The 26,175-nt window shown below is 40.0% G+C and overlaps 2 protein-coding genes across 3 annotated transcripts; both read right to left on the bottom strand.

Annotated features, from left to right (window-relative positions):
* Nucleotides 1-779: 779 nt before the first annotated feature.
* Nucleotides 780-11,578, bottom strand: rab31 (RAB31, member RAS oncogene family). 2 transcript variants are annotated; one of them, XM_004555269.3, is made up of 7 exons: nt 11,372-11,578; nt 9,043-9,122; nt 7,828-7,909; nt 5,705-5,776; nt 5,284-5,390; nt 3,637-3,746; nt 780-2,769 (listed from the first exon to the last, which is right to left on the bottom strand). In XM_004555269.3, the coding sequence occupies exons 1-7, from the start codon at nt 11,405-11,407 to the stop codon at nt 2,672-2,674; spliced, it is 585 nt and encodes a 194-aa protein (XP_004555326.1). In that variant the 5' UTR covers nt 11,408-11,578; the 3' UTR covers nt 780-2,671. The 2 variants fall into 2 exon arrangements, with proteins under 2 accessions (XP_004555326.1, XP_076733189.1); XM_076877074.1 differs by lacking the exon at nt 11,372-11,578 and adding an exon at nt 9,395-10,574.
* A 2,522-nt stretch (nt 11,579-14,100) lies between these two features.
* ralbp1 (ralA binding protein 1) lies at nt 14,101-24,487 on the bottom strand. Its single transcript, XM_004555267.2, has 10 exons — nt 24,411-24,487; nt 22,170-22,472; nt 19,635-20,066; nt 19,196-19,545; nt 18,526-18,687; nt 17,636-17,767; nt 17,197-17,307; nt 16,995-17,116; nt 16,016-16,136; nt 14,101-15,843 (listed from the first exon to the last, which is right to left on the bottom strand). Exons 2-10 carry the CDS (start codon nt 22,417-22,419, stop codon nt 15,541-15,543), a joined length of 1,983 nt encoding a protein of 660 aa, XP_004555324.1. The 5' UTR covers nt 22,420-22,472; nt 24,411-24,487; the 3' UTR covers nt 14,101-15,540.
* Between the last annotated feature and the right edge of the window lie 1,688 nt (nt 24,488-26,175).

Here is a 26,175-nt window from a genome sequence, read left to right as displayed (position 1 = left end):
GTCAAGATGTTAATGTCATGATACAACCCTCTTTTAGTGACTGCATCTTTCTCACTCATTTACCTATTATCAAAACTTAATAGAGATCTTGAGAAAAGAGGCTTGTTCGGTTCTAAAAATGAAAGGTATGGGTCATTACCAACACCTTAAGGGTGGTTAAAAGTGAAAGTACTGCGAGACCTCATTGGTGTCATAAGCCACTGTTCAATGACGATCCACATCAGTGGACAGATGGCCTGTTTTACTCCTCTTTCAAACCGTTTGTCTTCTCAGTCTAAAGTTTGAACTCTGGCATCCTTCAAAGAGTGGCCTTTATCCTTTAGATGCAGATGTGTAGCTCAGTCTTGTCCTGTTGAGGTGGCTCTTCTACGCTGTGCCATGCATTTATGGAATAGCTGTTTGTTTTCTCCAGTGAGAACACTATGATACTTAGCATGTGTTTGGGAGTTTTGTCTTTGGGATGAACCAGCTTTTGTCAAGTGTGTCGCTGGGTCTGAAGTGTTCTGGGATGTCAAGCTTGTTGGCTAAAATTCTCCAGTTTCTTTGACAACAAGCGGGATTCACCCCCTTTTACTTTTACAGCTGAAGAAGACTCTTGGATGATTGATAGATCAAATATCATCAGTTCAGTTGCCTCTTTGTTTTCAAGCTCTCTAGACTACTGGATGACTGAGAAACTGTACAGACATCAGCTTAGTTTGTAATCCTTTGACAGTGTTTGAGATCTTTGATGACACTTCAGTATTTCATTATTGGAAAGAGTAAAATTTGAAGAGAAATTGAATCTTTACTTCTTTATTACATTGATTAATATACAGATGTTAATCTGGTCTATAGAGTAAACAGAGAAGCATGACTGCAGCATACAGTATGAGTGTGACTGTAAAGGAATGGCAGTGTTATGTATATATTTGGTCAGACATGAGTAATTAATTCTAACAGTATGCACATTTTAGCCATGTCATACATTTTGTTTAGAAAAACATACAAAAGGCACTTGTGTCGCCATCTCAACACACAAAAGGGGGTCCAAACAATGCGCACTGAGAAATCCAGTCTACATTGTATGAAGGTTGTTTTCAATCATAACTCTTCCAGCTGATATAACTTTGTTTATATCTGGTACTAAGAAGCTCTTAAGTTCATTTCAGTTTTCATCTTAAGCCAATTACTGAGTGGTGCATTTTAGTGGAAGATTGTAGTCCCATGCCGCACATTTGCTCCAAATTAACCTCTGAGCTAAAAAACTGCGTCATATACCTAAAGGTATGCACCGTATGTTTTTCAGATAAGCAAGGCCACACAGACTAGAAGATTTCTGAATGAAGGCTGGTATATTTTCCCATATATAGGGCGGTAAATATCATTATATTTATGGCATTACAAAGTCAACATTTGATTCTATTATCCCATCATACCTGTTGATAAAAACTGTACACGTTATAATGTAAATAAGTAACTCAAGTACAAATGTAAACTACAAATGTAAGCTATGACAATGCAAAACTAATTGGTCAGTATTGTAATTAATTTTCATGTTCCTTCAAATAATTTCTCCTGTATGCTGAAGTTAAGGAGAACTGCAATAGTTAACATTTTTACTATTAAAGCAACTCCCAGCTGATACTGTGTAAATATGCAAAGTGCTGCATGATGAACGGTTTAAACGGTTAGGGCTGCGCTCCCACAGTTCTTTTAGAGTTTGGTTAGTATATGCAATATAACAGCTGCACACATGTTTAAAGTCAAATAGATGCAGTTCTTGTCTCTTATCAACAATACAAAAGTGACCCCCTTTTACAGGTAAAATGCATGAAAAAACAAAAACACGACTGGCAGCTGTATACAGTCGTTCCCTGCAATGAAATCTCAATACACTTCAGCACGTAGAAAACATCTTTAACAAATCACTATGTAAACAGTTCTAGCATTGGTCACAGTGTTTCAGCCGGGGGTGTCATGCTGTAATTGTGATTCAAGCTGTTCCCACTGCAGCACTACAGTTAAAATCTTTCTAAAGCAAATGTGCGTGAAAAACACGTGAGGAATGTAAACCTGTCGCATTTGAGCTACAGAGATAAATGCTCGTCTGAGTTTGTTCTTAACGACCTCTTACTTAAATGTGGCACATGTGCACAAATGCTTCATGGGTGGAGGAGTTAGACTTGCTAAAAATTGATATTAAGAATTTCAATGTGTTTAAGAGCCACAGTGCTATAATAGTCTACAGAGAAGGAGAGTGATGAAAACAACTATTAAATTCCTGTCTTTAGAAAACACGTCAGCTCCGCTTGTTTTTAATTTGTGCTCAATTTTAAAGTCAGAGTATAAAATGAGTTGAAATTTAGAATGAGCTTCTGTATGTATCACACCACACAGTAGTTCAGCCAGAACACCACCTGAGGGGGACAAACTGAAGGCTTTCTGCTTCATGACTTCAGCAGATCTGAAACTGCTAGGAATAAATTAAATAAACATGCATGTTAAAACTGGTGGATTGACGCATATAATACTGCTGGCAGGTTTTTCTGTTTCATGTTGCAATCAACCACACGTGCAGGCCAACTTCAGTCTGCTCACTGTGCTGTCACTAGGGTAAGACGCCGTGTGGATTGCTGTGCTGGTGGGTCCTTAGTGCGGAAGGAAGTCATCTTATCAGCCGCTGCTGGTACTAGCAGCACCTCCTGGTGGATGGAGCAGGCTGTCGTGTGAGTTTAAAGGAATCATTGCTGTCCACCTCAGAATTTTCCAGGGGTGGAATTTGTTTACCTAAAAATACAGACATTTAAAGAGATTCCACATCAGATTTAGTCATCTTAAGCATACAAAGAGTTTTATAAATTTAGCTGAGTTGTATTTGGCATTGCTTCACTACTACTAAAATTAAGGCAGAGCAGTTTTTTTGATGACCACATGAAAGAAAGGAGTTTGCTTAGCTTAGGATACACAGCGTTGAACCAAAACATCCCAGCATCAATTAGCCGGAATAAAAATAAAACTTTCACTGTGTTATATTTGATTTAAAATGTATCCCCCACATTATGGCAGAACCTTAATGCAATTAAAACAGAAAATGTGCATTACAAACTGCATGTTTCATATCATCATTTGGAGTCATGCTGTGTTGCAGGCTCCAGGGTAATGTAGAGTCCAGGTTTATTTGGAACTGAATAATTAAAGTCAGAGATTTTTTTCTGCTTCCATTCTGAGCACAAACAAAAGATACATTTAAAAAAAACTGTCTCTTGTCACATTTATCCACTTTGTTAACTGATCATCCACTTCAGGGTCTATTCTAGCTGTCATACTGCAAGTTGCCAGGTACATCCTAGACAGGACACCCTCAATCACAGGGCCTGTAGCCAATCTAGATTCGTTGACCTAACAAATCCGTTTCTGGACTATGAGAGGAAGCTGGAGTTCACTAGGGTATTAACATAGACTAGTGTTTAACATGACCAACAGTTACTTTCACTGAAATGCAGACAAGAGAGAAGATTTTAGAGCTGATCCGCTCTAAAAGTGTAGTTACTTTTCTGGGGAGGTGCAGCAGGCTGCTTAGGCCACTCTAAATCAAGCACAAGACAGGACACACTAGTACTTCTGATGGAGAAAACAAAAAGCCACAAAACCTACTGATTTTCTGAAAGAGCTCCTCAACATTGACAGCATTTCGGGCACTCGTCTCAATGAAAATAGCCGCAATTGATTCAGCAAACTCCTTAGCTTCCTTCATAGGAACTTCCCTGTAAAAAAGATGAACAGTTCAGATGGAAAATCTGCATTTTAATTAGTCACTTTCACCAGTTGAGTTTCTAACTGGATGTAGACATGTTTTTTTTTTTCAGGCCTGACACTTCTTCTCACCTCTGATTGTGCAGTTTCCTCCATTTTTTTTAAGGACAAACTGCACACCGTGCCAAAATATATCGGGGTTTCAGCTTATAACACTTTGGGAATCAGTTTGTTGGGGTAGAAATGCCATTTTATGCCTGTCAAATTGTGTTATCTTTGCAATCTCTCATGAATTCAACTAAAAATGTTAACAAAAGATGTATATTTGTGACAGGCTGCCAGTAACAAAATGTCTACAGATACAACTGAAAATTGTTTATTTGCTAAGTTGTCTGTAATGTGAAGGCAACACTTAAAAAAGGACTTTTTAAACTTGACTGTTTCATAGGTCAGTGGCTCAACAAAGTCAGTCCACTGAAAATAGTCAGGTACAAGAACGTACAAAATGTACAGAAATAAAGTGGCGACTCCACACCTTTGCACAGTATTGTGTGACTTTACTGCACATATATTGTTGAAGGAAGGGATACAATAAAAGAAGACTTATAATTGGGACCAGAGTGAATAATAACACAACTTCTTCATCACTAAACATAAAGAGAAAGGTCATGTTGCTGCTTTGGAACAAATAAGACCTTTGAAGTGATGCCACAGACCTCCAATAACAGGGGTTATTTTATTTATTTTAGTTCATAGGCCACATATATATTTTAGTTTGGTCTCAAGTCTGTCAGGCAATAAAACAAAAATAGAAGTACTTTCTGAAAACGACCACAATTGACGAGCTATTCATTGACAGAACATGTGACGAAGAGCCTCAGAGATCAGTCTGCTGTCAGTACAAAGAACCCCAGTGGTTGTAAATTCAAGAAATGCACAAGTCCTTGGCTTAACCACCTTACTTCAGTGTGGTATGACAGGACGTGGCTAGACGATGATTCAGATCTCTGCCCGGATTAAGTTAACAGTTGTCCTGTTTCACTCTTAAAGACTTGCAACACAATACTTTGTACTTCTTCTCTGCAGTTTGCTCACTGTGAAAATCCCTCAACTTTGGACCCCTTTTGAGGTAAATTATTTCCATTTTCACATTTGTTTGTTAACTCAGTCTAACAGTGTCTGTAGAAACTTTTTTTAAACATATTTGCAACAAAAGAGATGAAAAATTGCAGCTTCAAAGAGACAAATTCAACAAACTCTGTTCCAGATGGACCCAGTACATTAAAGAGCTGAGAAGCGATTTTATTTAAGTGACTCTCCTTACCAAGATTGGATCAACTGCCTCCAGTTAGAGAAATACAACTGGGAACTATTACTTACATCTTCCTACAGTTTTGAGAAATTGAAATTCTGTTGGATATGTTGACCAACAATGTATATGGCTATCTGATCTTTGTCCCCATGTATGTTGTAAAGTTCCTTCTGTACAAGATCACCAATAAAAACTACAAATATAAAAAAAAAGAGAGATGAAAAAAAGAAGCCCACCTGATGTCTCCTAAATCATTCTTATTCCCTGCTATAGCTACTACAATGTCTTCTGGACCGTGTTCCTTCAGCTCCTTCACCCATTTCTTCAGCGTCTGGAACGAATCCTGGACAACAAGAAGAAATTGGGGTCAATCCTGGGATAGATCGTTTATGAGAATATGCCCAGCAGTTTTTTTCCGTCTCCTGTCATATATTCATTGCTTTTTTTTCCCCAGACGAGTTTCCATTAACAAACCAGGAAAGAATGACATTTGTAGGTCATGAAACACAGCATCTCACAGTGATGGAAAAGTAGCAAAAATTCTTCACTTACAAATGTTCAGGACAGCTGTTACTGATGTTTTTCATTTTTTCCAGGGAGCTAACAGCCCTGACACTTTAACCAGTTTAGCAATAGTAAACTTGCTGTTACACTTACCAGTTTAGTAATGTCATAGACAATGACAGCAGCAGCCGATCCTCTGTAGTACATAGGAGCTAACGAGTGAAACTAAAAAAAGACGACACATTTATATTAGTTAGCATGATTGATTTCATTTTTTGGTATATCACACATAAATATGATCCAAAGTGCTCAGTCTATGATTAATAAGGGGGAAAAAAAGCTTATAAAAGCCTGGCAGAGTACTATGCCCATACATTCTTACATGATGAGTTTATGGAAACAGTTACTTCCTCAAGTCCCCAGGCCTTTCTAACTTTTAGCAGTTACCTTCACTTTGACTTGACAAACTGTGGTAGCTTGTAAAGAAATGCTGAATGTAAAAATCACCTCACTAAATGTTAGCCTACTGCAGATAAACGATGAGTGAACGCATCGGCTAATAATGTACCAACACGTGCCAAACTTTGAGATCATTTATAAACAGTGAATCCAAAAACGAATGTCAATTTAAGAATAAATATCACACTCAGGTTATATTCTTTTACATTTCCTATACCAATGTATGGCATCTGTATCAAAATTATTTCTATTTTGTACTGAAGTTACTGTTGGTTTCTCTTATCAGTTAAAACCGGCACCATTCCCTTAAGCTTGCGCAGCTTTTCTTCTCCTCTGCACAGACACATTGCTCAGCAACTATCATCAGTACAACTATATATCCACTGCCAATGAGAAGAGAAGATACAATTCATCTCAAAGTTGCAGCAGTTTAGTTAACTCAACAATCATAAAAAAAAAAAGTCAATCGGTAGAATGGTAAATGGCCTGTATTTGTATAGAGCACTTTACACATCCAGTCATCCACCCATTCAAACACTGGTGATTTCAAGCTACATTGTAGCCACAGCCACCCTGGGGCGCACTGACAGAGGCGAGGATGCCGGACACTGGCGCCACCGGGCCCTCTGACCACCACCAGTAGGCAACGGGTGAAGTGTCTTGCGCAAGGACACAACGACCGAGACTGTCCAAGCCGGGGCTCGAACCAGCAACCTTCCGATTACAAGGCAAACGCCCAACTCTTGAGCCACGATCGCTCGTATGTATTTTAATAAAGTAGACAATGTGTGGCCAATTAAATAAGAAATCAAATGAGTGCATCATTTCCGTTTTAAAAAATTCATTACATTTATGGCTTGCAGAAGTTTATTTTATAAAACCCTTTTCAGTTTAAAAACATTATCAGTGCCTTCAAATAACATATTCCAGTGGTTCTCAAACTGTGGTCATCAATCAGATATCCCACCTGCTGTGAATGTTTTAATGCAGTACCTTTGTTATTATTATCACTTGTCACATCCTGTTTATGACAGTTAAAATAAATAACATTCATATAAGAAATAAAATTGTCTCATGTAAACTATATGGTGTTAAATAGGCGTATACTATTGTACTTTAATGTTGGTCATAAGGGTGGTATTCTAAGAGCCATATATTTTATGAGGTGGTACTCGTTTTGAAAAGTTTGAGAAACACTGACATGTTCAATTATATTTGGTATCTAAAACCCCAAAAATGTCAGGTAAGGGAAGCGTGTGTTTAAACAAGCAGATGGTGTTTGAATGATAATAAATGTAGAAAAAAATATTATGGCATGTTTTTGAAATTATATTAATTACTCAGACGTCACAGGTTTAATCAGCAAGCTCACAGTCATGATGATAACACTACACTACAGTGACATCAATATTTCAAGAGTGTCCACAGTTGTATTGTTCACAGATGTTTACAATCAGCACCACTGATCACACAAGATCAGTCGGTCAAATGTAATAATAGAACGCTCACAGCAGAAGTCCCAGCATACTTTTTTCACACATAAGCAGGAAATGCTCGCGTTAGTTTTTTCCATGCAGTAAGCGGGTTTGGCAAGCTTCAGCTATAACCCACCTCCCCCTCTTAGCCATCAAATTAATCACCGTGATGTCTCATGACCTTTGAACTCTTGTGTCAAGCATCCTGTTTCATAACCTATAAATATCTACCTATCACGAGTACCAGCTTTCTGATGCAAAGTTTAATGGAAAATCAACATCACATGTGTTAACTTAAAGCTAACAGCGAGTCCATGCGGAGTTTCTGTTGCGTACACTTACCCGTTCCTGCCCAGCTGTATCCCAGATTAGAAATTTGTGTAGCTCATTTCCACATGGCACTGTCTTGGTCAGGAATGACGCTCTGTGGATGATTTAAAGCATTTCACAACAGCTATTTTTTAGGTCACTCTTTAAAAACAAAGGGAAAAAAATCTGTGCATGTCAGCAGGAAAGTAAGAACACTGAAAACAAGTATGTTTGGGACAGCATGTTTGTTGCTATAGAGGCATGTAAAACCTCCTTTATTTCAGTGTTTATTGCACCAAGTACTAAGAAAACTATAATTTTTAAACAATTCTACAATCTTTTTGCCTTAAAGTGTTACTCCAAAGTGAGGGTTTTTAAAAAAAAAAAAAAATCAGATGCAATGACATAGTAAAATCAAGGTTTTTTCACAGGCTTACAGAAGTTGGAAGGTGGATTTGCAATTATTCATTTGAACCCATTTTCCCATAAGTTACATTTTTTACACTGTTTTCAACCACTACTCGTACCCTATTTGTGCATTAAAGCTTGCAAACACTTAACTAAAATTTGTACTTCAAAAATGTATTTAAATCACATATTTGTAATAAAATGAAAACACCTTATGAGAATTATTGGAGTTGTGGAGCTGAAGCAGGATGACTCCCGCGTGGGTTTGTCTTTATTTCAGTTGCTAAAGTTTGTTTAGAATAAGCTATGTGTTACCTGCTGAGGTTTCCCTTACAGGAAGGAGACCTTTTGGCTGAGCTGTACATGTTCTACATTGTCTCAGAGGTTATGACTATCACCAATCCGCCCAATTTTACTGTGGACTAAAGAAATATTAAATAGTAATAAAAGTCTGTTAAGTTTTAACAGTCTGACAATAGTGTCTTATGCAATTCCTTATATGTATATATAAGTATTCAGTTAAGATAAAAGACCCAAATGAAATAAGGTACATTCATTTTTATCTCTTGAGTAATCAGTTCTTCTATAATTAGGTTTAACTTCTGTAGCTTATAGACAGTTCATAGGATTATCAATCTACCCATTAGTACAAATGATGTGGATTGAGATCACTAAAAAACACAAGCTTAACTTGAGCTTGAGCATAGTTTCATTCAGCCAAATTACTGATTAACTGGCTGAATCTCCCTGTACATTTCTGTACATCTTTACTTCAGCTTTGTGTCCAAACACGATTGATTAGTTTCCTGCTGCTTAAGCCTTCTGCTGATTAACACTCACCCTATGGTTGGACTTATGTTGTGATCGAAATGATCCTGGACAAATCGGCAAACAATGCTGGATTTCCCAACTCCAGTGTCCTGCAAACATCAATCAGTCACAGGACATGCACACAAAGAGTGAGCGGTCACTATTGAACCTACTGGATTATACAACCATAGCAAATACAAGAGTATGCAACAGCAGTATTTAAGTCATTAAAATGATAACGTGAAATTATCCAGTAACACACGGTGTATGACTCTGTGTAACACGTACTTTCACTTTAGATTTCTTAAATATATTTTGATGGTAAAACTTTTGTACTATAATCACTTTTACTTATTAAGGGTTTTCACAATGAATACTTCACCTGCATTCTTACTAAGGGCCAGCAGGGGGCAACTCTTGTGGTTGCAAAAGGTTCCAGCTGTAATCAGCATCTTCCATGCTAACTCCAGGTGAGCACAACAATCTGCTAGCCACCAAAGCAATCACAAAGAGGCTTTTGTGCACAGCGTCCTCTTTGCTACTGATTTCACCTACTGTAGCAACAGCCAAGCAACCTCTGGGAACTATTCACCAACCACTCTGGGAATACATATTTTCCCTTGCAAACAGTGGCTATATCATGTCCATCATCATCCGAGATAATACCGGTATACATTTTTTTACTGATATCACAGACTCACTTCCTACTTACAGACTCCATTTAGTAAGTTGACTTTTCAGAATATACTAATTGCCCAACACAATCACAAGGTGTTAGCCAAATGAGCATGTGGTTCACAGAGAGAGCCACCTCTTATTAGTGTTGTGCAATACTGCAGATTTTAAGTAAATACAAGGCCAGTATCGCTGTTACCAATACCGATACTTCTAACTTATAACATCAACTTATGTAGAGAAGAGTGGTGTGTCATGACTTATGAGATGAATCACCATCAATTTGCAAATTCTGAATACATTTTATTGACCACAGTAATTGGATAACACAATAAAACACACCTTTCAGCTTTTTGTGTATCTTGAAACTGTGTTTTTTGGAGACCTGGAACGTAATGCCCTTTTGCCCCACTAGCACCTACTGGGCTCAGCATGGCTCAACTCAATTCGGTTTTTAGGTGGTACTCAGTTGTAATTGAAAACAACTGAAAATGAGTAGAGTTGAGTCAAATTGGTACTAGTGGAAAAAAAGCGCAAGTGTGCCTGTCTCAAAAAGACTTCTGTTGTTTAAATGGGTTATAGGGTAAAAATAAAATAGACATTAAAGTCTGTTTTATCCTTTCCCCAAAAAGTCATTTAATACAGTTCAATGGACTACATACTGAATTTAGATCATAGAAACTAAGTATCAATTCTATCGCACTAGTATCGATACCAAAACCAGTGCTGGTATCATTACTACCGATATCTGGATAGACCCCCCCTCTCAATTGTTACCTCTGATTCCAAAAGACCGACATGTCAACAGTAATAATGCTCAACTCATTGTATCTACATTAATCTTTGAGTCTGTCTATAATTTAAACTCTCATGCAGTCCCACTTTTCATGTAACACATCTGATGAAGAAAATAGGACCCCCCACCCACCCACTTCCTAGTCTCCTAATGTGGCACCCCATTTTTTTAATCGTATAAACACCCCTGTACGGTTTTATGTGACTTTAAATGTGCATAAAATCTGCTCCTCCCGCTTGTTATAAGCATGCAGAGGTGTAACAAAAGATGGGTTAAGGTCAGCGTATGGTTGGGCTGACTCAAAAAAATATTTTAGTGAGGATGTCAGGGCCCTGAGGAGGTATGCGAGGGCCTAAAAACCTTATGAGGCTCTGAAAAGTTCCCAGCTCCCGACTTCAACATCATCGATAAAGCGACAGTTTGCGGTCCAAAGCGCTCTCGCCGTCCCTGTCACCGTTTATAAAGACAGACTGACGTGTTTCGCTAACGCAGCAAGAAATCTAACGGCTCGCTGGCTCCGATGATGACGTAATGGCTGATAAACTGTCAGAGCCGTTATAAAGTAAAGATTTATACTACACAGCAGAGCTTAATCTGTTAAGAACTACAAAATACATGCGAGAGGACATACTCAAAATGACTGCCGACCGATGAGGCTGGTTTTAAGCCAACTACTAGCTACTAATATTAGTTAAATTCCCAACTTATTTCACGAAGACGACAAAGAGTTCTTTTAAATAAAATACCGGAACTGACAAAGTACCGACTCTACCATTAAGTTGTAAACGAGCAGCTGTTAACATCAACATGTTGTCGGCTTTTTCAGTTTCGCAGCAGACTAAAGGAATTTGCCCCCAAAACGGATCAACAAAAACATCAACCACTTACCCCTAAAAGGCAAACCTTGAGCTCCCTTATAGCCATGGTAAGTTTTGGAAAGTTTTTAAATCATCATTTGTCAGTGTACACTCAATGTATTTCTTTCTTCATGCTTGAAACTCTATTATTTTCCCCTCTTCTTGGATAAAATAGAAACCCAGCCCCTGATACAGACAGACATCTCCACTAAGCGGCTGACAAGGCGCATAAAATAAATTTTACAACATCCGGCAGTGACTTTCAAAATAAAAGTATCTTACAGCCGTTTTGGCACAAATAATGCGAAAAGGCTCCAACAAACAACTTCGTTTGCAATTTTATCTCTGCCTGTCAGTTACATGTTTATATTTTGAAATAAGAGATGAAAGATTTTAGACCTATTTTACCCTAAAAAAAACAGTGTTCTTTAGTTAAGAATAGATAAAAGTGCATACAATGGTCTTCAGTTCAATGAAAGTATAACAGGACCGGGAAATGTCGGTCTGCTCTTAACATATTTTTGCAATTAACTAATTTAACCAAAGACAATGACGACTGTGACAATGATGTTTTTGTTTCAAAAATAAAAGCCTAAAGTAGGATCATCACACAGCCGGCTGTGCCCTGGCAGCCAAAAATGACTGGGCTCCAGCCCAGTAATGGCTACCAGGCTTGGGTGGGTTTTTTGTAAGTGGGCTTGGGCCAGTTTGGACTGAGAATTGGCAGAATAAATGCACGCACACTGCATTAGGACTGAAAAACCGACCAAGGTTGGTAGTCTGACTTTTGACAAGATAAAGACTTTGTTCACTTTCAGCACCCAAACTACTACCATATATGGGCCAAGGCATTTCTTATAAATCAACTTGATTTTGGCCATTAAGGTGCCAAGCCGTTTTGTATACCTGGCCAATCTGTTAACATACTTTACAACATCACGAAACAAAGAAAGATGGGGAGGGCACCGAGGAAAACTGACAGTAACCACAGAGTCACAAGCTATGCAGGTTTCTGTGGTACATGATAGAAATGACCACAAATAAAAGAAAATACAACCATCAAGACTGAATAAGCTACTTATAAGGCAATTCTCAGTCATATGGTCTTGTGAGTTGTGATTTTATTATTTTTCATAGAAGAGTGAGGAATGACTGTGACACAGTAAATGTTGCAAGAAATCTATGGTTAAAAAAGAAAAAGAACACCAGGTAAGATGGATGCATGGATCCATCCCCCACCTTCTATCAACAATTTAAGCTGCTGCTGTTGTAATAATGAGGGGAATCTTTTCTTGGCACACGCTGGGTGAAGAGAGCATCTTTGTAACCACAACCTAACTGAGTATTGTTGCTGACATGTTCATATCCTTATAGACATCCCTTTTTTAATCTCTTTTTTGTTCACTGTGCTCAGATGTCTCCAAATATCTCAAAAGTCACCAGATCTCTATTTCATAGAGCACCTTTCAGATGTGGTGGAACAGGAGACTCAGCCAACCACTTGTGATATTATTCTGTTATTATATGTTACCTTATAGATGTAATCAAAATAGTTGAATTATGATATTGTTGTAGATCATATTATACCCTTTAAAATAGAGTGTGTGATCTGTATGTAGTTTAGTTCTCATTATACTTTTGAGTTAACAGAACATATTCACATATTAGTTCATTAGATAAAGGTGCATCCTTGATCTGCTGGGAATGTGTTACACTGTTTTCTTGACATGCTTAATTGTTGAATCATGAAGAGAAGGTTGTAAGCAGGAGACTCTGTGTCTAAAGACAGGGGAGATAGATAGACCACATTCCACACCCCCACCTTACAGAAAGCAGAGAAACAACTGCCGAGGTCATAACTTAGGCGCTGTAACAGAGAAAAAATGTGATGTTTTGGCTTTTACGACTAGCTGGGGGCCACTAGAGACTATAAAAAGCTGAGCAACCCGTCACCATTTTGAGACATGTGCCTGACCCTCTGGTAGCATCTCTCCCGTCCGGACGTTGTAATGCTCTGACTGTTGAATTGTATGGAAATAAATGATTGTTGATTGAGCATTTATACACCGAGTATTGTCCCTCCTTCAGCCCAAAGATTCAAAGAACTGCGTGTTTTCAACACACTCAACAGTAATTGTGTGATGCTGTCATTATCTTTATGGTTAAATTTTTCCAGCACCTTGTTCAATCTGTGCCATGAAGACATAAGAATTAAGCCAAATCTAAAGGAACAAAAATGTTACAACCTTGTAATAACAAGTTGTACCTAATAAAATGCCCAGTGAAGGTATGTATAGCTCTATGGTTAATATTAATTGTATATCTATAGAGCCAACATTTCCTGAAATGCAGTAGACTATGTAAATCTACTCTTTTAAATTACAACCATTGCTTCCTTCCAAGAGAAAATGGTCATTATGTTATGTGAATTCAAGTCAAGCTTTAATTTTGAAAAGACAGTTCCTAACATCCGTTGTTCTCTTAGTTTTTTTAGTCCTACTTGACAAGCCTAGTTTCCAAATCGGAAACCAGTTAAAGCCCTGACCAAAAAAAGAAAAAAAAGCTGGGTGGCTCCACTATCTCTTGAGTAATTTGTTTTCAGAGTCAAAGTCCAGCTTTCTATTCTCTCAGAGATGCTCAGGTTTGTATTTAGGCAGATACTGTGTAATGGAAAATGAGAAGTACTAAATATGGAATACATGTCCAGCCAGACATAGTCGAGTGAAAAGGTAAACTTGAGGAAAAGAGACAGCGAGATAATTATTTTAGACTGACACTTTATTCTTCACAGCATTACTGTCTGTAACAATCAGCTACAAAAGCTCAGAACAATATGAAAATAACCTCACGAGAAGCTTCTGAGCCTGTTCTAGTTTCATGGAATCGGGAGTCCAGATGAGATTGCATGGATTTGCCTGTGACCAAAGCAGGGCAGTCGCACTCGCGTAACTCCATACAGGTTATTAATGGTAAAAAAAGAAAAGAAAACAACAACAAGAAGACAAAACACAAAGAGCTGAAAATACAGTATGTTTGCAATTTTACAATAATATACAGAAAAAGTAAATCAGGACACATCTCTGCCTTAAATATTATCGAACAATGACATTAGGTTGCAGCAGACACGGATCAGCTGTGAAATGAAAGGATTGAAGAAAACCTCCACACATGAAGAGTACAAAACAAAGTGTCTCCACCCATATAGGAAGCAAAAAATAAATCATCAGCACAGACTTGTTACATCCTTATTAAACTGGACAAATATGATCTCCCGCTCTTCCTCGTTAGTGCAGCGCAGGCAAAGGTAACTGAGAAGACGACTGCACTACGGAGCAAAGTGTGGCCTCCAGCTGTTTGTCTGCGTTTTGCAGCGATGAACACACATTTGTTATTTGGCTGTTCGTGTTTTCATCCACCGGTTAGTTGCGAGGTGCAACACTTCTCTGTATGAATCTGCCGTTCAAAAAAAGAAAACGAACCAGAGACTCTACAATATATTTATTTGTATATTTATATATTACTAAAAAGCTGCAACTTAAAATTAATGTACTTCTTGAATAGTCATCTGTGTACTTCAGAATACTACTTAAATATATAATATATAGATAGACCAATCATAAATTCTTCATCATTCAAAAAGCTTTTGTTATCAGTGGTTCTCTGGGGCATCCTCAAGTTATGGCACAGTGGTCTCTATCCAAAAGAAAAAGTCAAATTTGCATCAAGGTAAGGGATGAATCTGAGCGACAGGGACTGATGACATTTGTGGTCTAGTGATCGCTTCCTGACTTGCTCACCAGTGAGAAATAATCTACAATCTACCCTCTCTTACTCTCATTGCCTTCATTTCCCCTTCCTGCCCCTTCCTTCCTCCTTCATACAGGCTTGGCACGGCATATTTGAAAACATGGTCCCTGCTAGTCTCTTACAGTGGTAGTCAGTTGTCCGCTACACCAGCTAAACCTAGCATTTGTTTGTTTTTTTCAGGGTGGTTTTTTTGCATGAGGATGTGAAAAAGAAGGTTAGGACACCAAAGATGATATAAAAGGTTTTTCCTTGTCTGCCACTTGGTGGACACGGTCACTAATGAGCTCTGCAATGTGAAATCTCCAGCAGGATAGCGAGCAACGCTGCAGGACAACTGGCCCACGGTAGAGACGAACACCAGCACAGACGACCATCAAAAGCATCACAGAGGTCTCACATGTTGGTGTCTCTCTTGTCTTTGTTTGGTGAAGGCTTTGATGGATCCTTAGCTGCCTTTCCGTTGGTGGTGGCAGCAGCTGCATCGGCGGTAGGAGCCACGGCAGCAACGGAGCGCTTGGTTTGCTCATCGCTGCGGGCCTCCGGGCTCGGCTGTGTGGGTGGAGCCTGCTCGGCTGGCGGCTGGGCGGTCAACTCCTGCTGTAGCTTGTGGCTCTGCAGGAGGCGAAGCTGAACGCGGAGCTCCAAGATGGCCTCCTGCTCCTCATGGATGGCCTGGTTCAGGTGAGTGTTTTTGTTCTTCAGGGCAACAAAGTACACATTCAGAGTTAGATCCTGTAAAACTCCAGCCAATACTTTCACTATTACCAGAAACAAAAGCATGCTGAGCTTCTGGAATACGAATAACCACAATTTTGTCAAACACCGCAGGACCACCGCAACAGGTAGTGGAGGCTGGATGCTTTCTCACCTCTAGTTCCTCGTTTTGCTTCTGCAGATCTTCCAGTATCATCTGCAGCTCTTCCTCATCCTCGCTCTCACTTTCGCTGTCTGATGAATACTCCTCTGTCTCGCTGCGACCCTGCTGCCGACTGCGGAGGAACACAATGCTGGCTTACTGCTAGGATCTAATGTCGTGTTTTACTTCATGGTCCCATAAACTTGTCCGACCACATACACGGTCTTAAAGCAACTTAAAGCAAGACTTAAAGTGGCTGCCGAATGTTGACTGGTTCACAGGTGAGCTGGAATAGAGCAGGGAGGGATACTGGAGTTCACTGGGAATGGGAAAAAAACTTCAAAGATCAAAATACAGAGTATTAAAAGCACAGGCAGTGGCTGCAGTGGACACTTTTCATTGCTTTTAACACTCTGTTTCACTTCAGCTCTTTGTGTGTTATCACTTTGCTCTCCTCTGTGACTGGCTGATGGACCAACAACAGCACAAGCAAGAGTGGCCCATAGACCCAAGTAGCCCATACACCTGTTGGGCCACATACTTGTATAATGCCTCTATCTGGCAACAGAGCTCACTCCAGGCAGACGGACAATCCCTGGACTTGAGTGGACAGCGAATGCACCATTTCTGCTCGACCATAAAACCAAAGGGAAAACATCATGTTTTTCTCTCAAACAGGCTCAAATGTCATCAGGGGTATTGCTGCTAATGAGGAGACATTCACAGGGGTTCACACAATGCAATGGTACCAGAGTGTTGTCCTGAAAACAGCCCAATATGGTCCTTCACGCACAAATCAAAGGACACAACAAGACATCCACTGAGGGATCTGAAATCAGCAGTCACACTGAAAATGATCTAAAGATCCGCAAGAAAATGTACCTGACTGGGACATTGACCACTTTTACATCAGGTATAGATTATAAATTTTACACTTCCAACACTGGAACTCTTTGTTCACACCTCATATTTAATCACTGTCCTCTTTTACCTCTGTATGTCTGCAATCTCTGCCCGCAGCCTCTCGATTTCCTCCTTCTCAGTAGCAATCTGTCTACGCAGCACCTGCTCAAGAGAAATCAGCTCCTCCTGCTCCGTCAGGATCTCATTCTCCTGATTATCGAGAGAACGAGAAGACGTTTAAAGGTTTTCTTGGCAAGCTGTTGATCGATGTGTTTTTATGAATTACTCACCTGTGCTAAAAGGAGGTTGATGACTTCCTCTTCATTCTCAGTCATCTCCTCCTTAGAAACGTCTTCCTTTGACAGGCTTGCTATCTCCTGGGCTATTTTACTCTCGCACTCCTAAAGCCCCACGGAGAGCAGACACATACAGCACAGTTAGAAAGTAGTTCTAGTTGAAATAACAAGACAATGCTTTAATCTTGGTCGATTCATCTGCATTTGCCTTTTTGTTGTTACTGTGTAGGGCCACATTATAGTTTATTAAGGACTCCCAGCTCAATTTAATACAGACTAAAGAAACAATCTTACTGCTGTTTCCTACCTTAATGAAGGTTATAATTTCTATACATCTCAGAAGAGGTGGAAATTCAAACCCTCACTGGTATTACTGGGTATACGAACAGCTATTGTATCCAGAGAAACATAAATACTGACATAGACAGATTACCTGACGTTTGGCCTCCCTCAGTTTGCGTTTCAGAGCGGTCAGGATTCTCTGAACCTCCCAGAGCCGCTCCTCTTTGGACAAGTCCTTCACCCCTGCCTGCAGGTCCCGGTGCAGGCAGTTCAGGAGGAACTCCTACACACAAATACCTTCATAAATATTGGCTGAAATTTACTTGATGACAACAATCCGCTCAAGACAAGTAGAGGAGCCAAGCACATTTAAAAACGTAGTCAATATGAGAATAAAAAAGTCCAAGTATTAAGTAGCAAAATAAACCATATAATCTTTTTAAAAAGGGCAGTCTGAGATTCACGCATAACCACTTATAAATGACAAATAAAGTTAGTTGCCATGGATAATTAACATGATTTGAGCATCATAGGACAAAAAAATCTACAATAACTTTTCAGTATATTCTAAGTTAGGTGATCTAGGAGGGATTGAGATGTGTGAGCCTCCTCTGGGATGTTTTATTGTTTTGGAAATCCAGGCCACGAAGGAACATTTTTTAATGTTAAAGAAACAGCTTCAGCCGAGAGACTGGGGTTCAAATCGACAGACTAAACCATCTGAAGCTGACGTGTTTTCTGGCATTTTCTTTTACATACAGGTGAGTTCTGGCACACTGAGAAACAAACCCAAGATAAAGATGTGTACTGCTGACAAGACACTTTAATATAAATAGAAAAGGCCTTAAAGCTGCATTACTATGTTGTAACATTTTAAAACCTGCTTTAAGGGAAAATCATCATCTGCTTATATTAAAAAAAATAATTTCCTTTTGCAGCAGATATTAAGATATGAAGCAAAAGAAGAAACTTTTTTTTTTTAAACTCATTTGTTCAAACACTAAAATAGGCAGTCATTAGTTGCCACAGGACCGAACCCACCTGCCGTCTGATCTCCTCTTTGATGCTCTCCTGGGTCTCGGGCAGAGCCGGCATCGTCGCCATGTTGGACCAGCGGAGTGGCCGCACCACTGGCTTCAAGACTACATCCCCAAACAGCTCCTTCACGTGGGTGAAGAACATGTAAAGGACACGATTCCCAATCTGGAAAGGAGGCACACGGATCACCAGAGGGAAACGAGCACAAAGCTGAATTGTATCTGCACCAGTTCCTCCACAATACAAATTCCTGCATGTTTATTTAGCCTGATTAAACTGGCCCTGGACTGTGCTCATTAAGTGGGAGAAGTATTTATTTAACAGAGTTGTGGCGGCTGCTGCTGCTGGTTCAGGATAAGTGGAGCACCAACAGAGATGTCCCCTATGGGAATAAATTAGCTTCACTAAACTGGGCCAGGGTTTCAGAGATGAACTGACTCTTTGATCCAATAAAATTTCACTGGTTTGTTGCTAGGGGGAGGGTTGTTTTTTTTTTTTTTTTAGCTATATCTGAGCCTGAGCCAAAGCGCCACATTATTATTTGATGTTTAGTTTGCCTGTTGCTGGAAAATTGATGTTCTCTGCCCCAGCTCATGATCTTCTTGCATATTTCTTCCCTTTCCCATGTAACGGTGCATTTGCATTTTCACTGATTGATCTCCTTCCCACTGACCTGTATGGTGGGGTTAAGGACGATGGAGATATTCTGAATATTCATCTTCGTCTCTGCCTCCCTGGCAATGACGTGGTCCATGTGTGTGACGAGCCAGGACAGAAGCAGTCGGCTCTCCAGCGGCACTTCGGTCAGCAGCCTCTGAAACTCCGTCACCTTTTCGGCCTCGACCTGCCGACCGCAAGCATCCTCGAACCACTGGGCCAAGTCTCGACCGAGTATGTTTTCGGGCAGCTCGCGGAGGTACTGCTTCAGCAGGCTGGCGACCGTGTGAGGGTCATACTCCTCCAGGCATGGGCACTCCTCTCGGTCATACGCAGCTTTCAGTTCATCTACTTTGGACTTCATACCTGAAAGAAAAAAAAGAGCCAATGTGAGTAATCAGAGACGTTGTTTAAAAAAAAAAAAAGGAAGAAGGTAGAATCAAAATGTTTGATACCTGAAACCCGGTAGATGCCCTCACACTTCATCCCATAATTTTCAATGTAGTCCACACACTCTCTAAAGATGGCTGGTAGCTGGATGCCATCATACAGAGCTGTCCTCTTGATAGCTTCAGCCAGCGGGGCTCCAAAGATGGGCCTGAAGGTGGGGGTCTCCACTGGGACCGGTTCTGCCTCTGTGGCTGGTTTCTTCTTCTTCTTCTTCTCCTTCCACTGTTTCACCACATCTGCAGCTGTCAGGTCCTTTGACTTCTTATCCTTGGCTTTGTCCTCTTTGGGACCCTTCTCTTTCACCTTAAAATCCTTTTCTTTCTTCTTGGAGAAGCTCGGCTTCTTGAACACGTGGATTCCCTTGGAGCGCTTCATTTTGGACGGGCTCTCTGCTTCGTCTGCCGAGCTGTCCTCCTGGAAGGCGGCGTATCCTTCCGCTGTGAAAGTAAATAAAGAGTAGAAGAGGCAGAAATCAGGTTAGATCTGAAGGGAGTAGCACCTCTGTTTTCTAATCTCCGTCCTATAACCGAACTATGATAGCAGCGAAACAGAAAGAGGAAGAGAAACGGGTGAGAGAGAGAAGATAGCAGAGGAGGGGGAGAATGAGGACTAGGAAAAGAGGTCAGCCACTGATTTAGCATAGCTCCCACTGCACCTTACAACGCTCCTCTCCAGAACAGCTCACTCTAAGCTTTTTTTAAAGTGATAGCGAGGGGCCCCTTGTCACTTTCAACCTCCTAATTTTATCTACGCTGGGTTTCCCCAAGAATGGGCTCTGCGTATCACACCGCTGCCTGAGACACACCTTCACTGGGTTCAGTGGGTGTGTGCTGAATCTGTCCATCTCTTCCTCTCTCCCACCATATCCTGGTGTAGGAGCTAAATCCAGGCATGGAAAAATCATGACACAAAGTGGACGACGGTGAAAAACATCCCCAGCAGAGGAACATTTCACACCACTGCAGCCATCAGGATGGAAACGTGGGAGTAGCTCGCCTCATTAGTACTGATGTGACCTTTAGCTCCCTCGGTAGCTCCCAGTTGTTAAAATACAAGGTTTGAAATAGTCTACATTTTTCTCCTTGTTGATGAATAACACAGCCATGTGACGCCCTCTAAAACATATATTAAAAAAAATGTTGGAATGTTTTTGAAAATGTAATCTAATCTTTGGCTCAATTAAACTAGATTATAGGGTTTGTAGTGATTTCTATTATGTAAAACCTGTCCTGCTGCGCCTGTGAGAACAACATCTGACAGCTTTTTATTACCAGACTTCATTTCCTGGTTGTTTGGAAATGGTTGCAAAGCTATAAAATCGTCCTTATTTCATAAACCAGCCCAAGTCTGATTATAAATGTGTGTCCTGTTGTGTTCTACTGTTGTCAGTATTTTCCGTTTATCTCACTGTTTTAACCTCTTGGTCTCAATTCAACTTTATTTATATGTTGCCAATCATCTCAAGGCACTTTATAATGTAAGGCAGAAACCCCACAATAATATAGATAACTCAAACAACCTCCTTTAAGCAAGAACTTGGCAAAAGTGGGAAGAAAAAACTCCCTTTTAACAGGAAGAAACCTGCAGCAGAACCAGGCTCAGGGAGGGGTGGGGCCATCTGCCATTACCATTTGCAGGTGAGGAGGAGACAGAACAAAAAAAGAAAAACACTGCGGAATAGAGCAGGCGATAATAAGAACTAATCATTAAAGGGAAAGTGGTGTATAAACACAAAGTAAGTGAAAAAAAGGTATTGTGAAGTATTTTGAGAGATGGGTGTCACAGTTTAGCACCCACTATAAAAGCACCTTTTTCTTTCAACTGTACAGTGTACTCTGTTGGTTGCCATAATACTACAATGCAATTAGAATTAAGGTGCTACTACAGTTTATTGCATGATAACTCAAGCACAAGCAAACACAGCGATAGTGGTGATAACACAATCTATACTGCAGAGTTGGATATACTCAGTAAACTCTGGCCACCCTGCTTGGCTACCGTTACGTGGAAACACGAGGCCTTTTATGTAAACTCTGGACAACATCAGAGTTTATGTCTAATCAGAACTCGATACTGTCTGAAGTCGCCTTTTCCCACATAGCACAGAGCAGGAGACGATAAGAGGGAAGTTCTCACTACTGGAGTTTAGATTAGAATGTCCTCAGTGTACACACTCACTCTCTTTGAAGTCAGCAAACAATTAAGTTCTTTGTTCCCAAGACTGGACTTCAGTCACACTTTGTGTTAGGGAGCTAAAGTTTAGATGTTAGATCTAACATTTGGGTTCTCATGTGCACGTTTTTTCAGGTAATGCCTGGAAAAGTAAAAGGTTTTAGAAGAACCAGATTATCATATTTCCACATCCAAGAAAACTGTTTTTTTTTCTACACAGGTATACATATTTAGATCACCTGGTGCTAAAAAACTTTTTCAAAGTGCTATTTTCAGAGTCAAAAATAAGCCTGCAATCTCAAATAGTTCACTTGTGCTATACTGTCCTTCCCTCCCTCAATCCATGTTTCCCAAAAAAAGCATCTTACTCCTTTTCTCCTTCTTCTTGAACTTGTTCTTCTTCTTGCTGTGCTCTTTGTCATCGTCGGAGACGTAGGCGTCGGGAGGCTCGTGGTGATGTCCATCGTGAGGCGGCGATGGTTCCCCGGTGCGGTACAGCCCGGGGAATTTGGTGGGGCTGATTTCCTCAGAGCTCGGGGTGCGGGCCACGCCCCCGGGGTGCTCGGCCCTGCGCTGCTCTGCGGGGCTGCTACTGGGAGGCAGGAAGCACTCGGTCATGGCTGCTTTGGCCTAATCACTCCTCTGATTCACACGTCACCCCTCCATCACACCTGCAGTGGGCAGAAGTACAATATTCTGACTCAAACCAGTGTTTCAACTCATTGTTCAAAAATCTTTTCTACAAAAACATCAGTAATTGTGCACCTTTTCAGCCATATAATCAGACTAGAGCACTTAGCTCATTTGTTAATGTTGTAGTTTAATCTCAGGACCAGTGACTTAGATATATCCTGTGGATACCGTATGCTGTCTTTTACAACCTGTTCGGTATAACAGAGCTTAATTTTCTATGTTAGAGCACACTGCAATGATAGAAATATGCTTTCACAGCAAGGCAGATAAACTCAAAACAGAATCCAATCATTGTCAGAGAAGTATGTCTACCACCAAAAACAAAGATCAAGTTGTTAAAGCGAACAACATAGTTATAACACAATTTACCGCTTAAAGTTAAACATGTTTAACATAAGACTTTGCAGACAGATGAGAGAATGTATGTAAAATAATCACGATCTGTAACCGATCTTTAGATGTTAAGGTAGCAGAACAGTAAAACAAGCTGGAACTCTTTCCTGTGTTGTCTTCCTTTGTTTCTAAACAGTACGATGATAATCCCTAAAAAAAATGCAACTGCACCAGTAATGTCCACCCACCAGATGGGGCTTCTGTCATTCAAACAATCCCGCATCCAACATATCAATCCAGACAGCTGGAGTAGGAAAAAACCAAACGATCACCTCACCAGTCAGAGACACAGTGACTTATCTGAAGCTCATCATCTCACATTACTGTAAATCATGTGATGGGCTGTATGCAGACAGCTACCTGACACAGCCCAATGGCTGTCCGCACTGTGGACGGTAAACAGAAAAAGGAAGTGCTGAGTACTTCCACATGTTTAAGGAAGTGAGTTAAATTACGTGACTGCACCTATTGATTCTAAGGTTTTGTAGGCTGAACATCATGATTATTATAGTTAACTAAAACTAGATGTGAAAAAGAAACATGTTAGGTAACTGGGATATAAAATAAGAAATGAAACCTTAATCTTAAACCAGTCATGAGTATCTATAAAAGGAGATAAAAGAAAATAAGTGCACACAGGAAATGTCAAGGTTATTTTTCCCCCCCTAATTTAGTCAATTCTGAAGAAACATGAGGAGGCTTCAGCGCAAGTGTTTGGGGGTTTTTTTTTTAAGACTGTGATGTTTAGATGATTCATCAGTGTTGTGTTGGTCTTATCAGAGCTACTTACAAATACCCATCATATTACATATATAAAAGACTAAGACTGAAACAAATAAAAGCTACACATAGTTCAATAGTAAAGACCAAGCTGAAGCTGGCAAACCTACTCTGGAAGCTAGTCTACAACTAACCTGGTCTGACAAAATGATCGTTTGAAGACAGACAACTGATGAAAAATATACAGGTATGAAAACTATGTTTAACATCTCCTAGATGATGGACAACAATACATAACAGAAATTTATTTAGGGTGCAATGAATTCACGTTTTTCAAGAAAATAAGCAGCCACATGTTCCTTTAAAGTATCCTAAATTAACTCTGGTTGCAAACAGATTATTCAAGCCTGACTCTCTTTTAATCTTCCTTCGCTTTGGGCAAATTAAATCACCATTTTCTGCTGGGTTCCTTAAAAATGACGTTAGAACAGCTGGCTACTTATTATCTGCTCATTTGTTTAAATGGCAAGGTTCGTTTCTGTATCTTCGATGAATTTACAATCAAACTGTCACAGAGAGCTGCCCTCCTGTGAACGTAGGGCCCCATATGCTAACGACAGTTCAGCTAGCTGCCATCCTGCTAAGCTAGCTGGTTAGCCAGCCTATCAGTAGCGATAAAAACCGAAGATCCGTCCAAACAAAAACCAACATCTGATACACAGTTAGCTACAGATGGTAAACTATATTTGCTAACCGCTGCATTATGTTTAATCAGGCAAAACACAAAAGGCGAGAAACTTTACCAAGTACTATCCCGTTCCGTTTATTTCACAGTATAGCTTCCGGCTGCCTGTATACCAAATAAACCCATCTGCGCTTGCGCTCAAGCACAAGTGCGTGTCGGGAAATGGAGTTAAACGCAAAGAGAATCGTGTTTAACTCAAGTGAAAGAAATAGTGAAACATCTGTGAGGGAAAACAGGAGAAATATAACTGAGAAATATCATGGTCCTCTTCTTCTTGTTTCATGTGTTCCCTTCATGTTACCCCATCCATAGCATCCGCCTCTATCACACCAAACCTTTGTCTTCAAACTGCTCAACCTGAGCCGTCTCTCTGATATACTGATTTCTAATCTTGTCCATCCTGGTCACTGTCAGTGAAAATCTTTTTATCAAATCCACTGTCTCCAAACCATACACCATATGAGAACCCGCTAGAATCTTGTAAACTTTTGCTGCTTAAACCCATCTACCTTCACTGTTATACCTGTCTCCCTCTCATTCACGCACATTCTTCTCTCAAGAGCATACCTCAACCTCTCCAGGCTCTCTTCCACCTGCTCCCTACTCTCACTACAGATCACAATGCCATCTGCAAAAATAGTCCACAGAGACTTCTGCCTGACAATCACCCCTGCAAACACAAATGGCCACAGAGCTGATTCCTGATGTATCTGAAATGCTTGTTGCAGACCTCATTATTGTCTGGCTCCACATACATGCCCTGTATTGCCCTGACATACTCACATTATTAGCATATGTTTGCCTCTATAAGCTTACAATGGCTCATTCTTCTGTCATTAGGTAGAACTGAAACTTACATCAATGCACAAAAAAAAGATAACCACAAGTACATACACACATACATATATATGCCTTGACTAACACATATTTTCCTCAGCAAGTTTGTTGTTACTGTAACTTCCAAAGAGCAGTCACAGCCTTCGTTTCAGTCACAGGTTATTTTAAAGCATCTCTTCTTTTTCCTTAATCTTCCATCTGCCTTTGCTTTTCCTGAATGCAGCACAGAACCTATCCCAGCGGTTCACACACTGCTGTGCTACAGTTATGTCCATAGGTGTTTGGACAATGACACATCTGTTTGCATTTTTTAAACAAGGGTGCAGACATAATCTGGCCATGAAACTGCTAATTAATTACTGTTGAGTGTCAGAAAAGGATTAGAGTGCGTGCAAAAATTCCTAAATGTTTATTGCAAAACCTTTTTTTTCAATCCCCTGAATTACAGATTAAAGTAATAATTTATAAAAGAAACAATTTATATTCATTAAGACTGCAAACCAGTCATGGAAACCATAAACTCACCATAAAAGCATTTACTCATTTCTTGTATCAAGTCAGAAGTCACACCATTTTCATAGACTTCAATATAAGGATTAATGCAATTTTAAGGCATGTCTGCCAACATCCAGAAGCTACTTCATTTTTTATATATAGTCTGTTAGCAACACTCTGGCAAAGTAAGTGGTAAAAATACACCTAGTAGTTGGTAGAAGTGGGTGCTTCATTTATTTGGAGATCCTACCACAAACGTATTTTCTTTATAGGTTTCCTGGCTGAAAACAGTCTGGAACTAATGGCGTATGTTTAGGCTGTGGTATCGTTTTGATCTTAGCCACAAGTTCACTGCTATTCAAGCCAGTGTACAAGAGAAACTGTCAAACTGTGTTTTTAAAAAGCAACTAGAATCTAAATTTGGTGAAACCACATGCTATTCTCAATCATGTGTACTTTCCCCGAGCGCTGCGGTCGGACCCAGAAGACTG

The sequence above is a fragment of the Maylandia zebra genome, linkage group LG18 (assembly GCF_041146795.1).
Source record: "Maylandia zebra isolate NMK-2024a linkage group LG18, Mzebra_GT3a, whole genome shotgun sequence".
NCBI lineage: Eukaryota > Metazoa > Chordata > Actinopteri > Cichliformes > Cichlidae > Maylandia > Maylandia zebra.
This window is presented reverse-complemented; position numbering and strand designations above follow the sequence as displayed.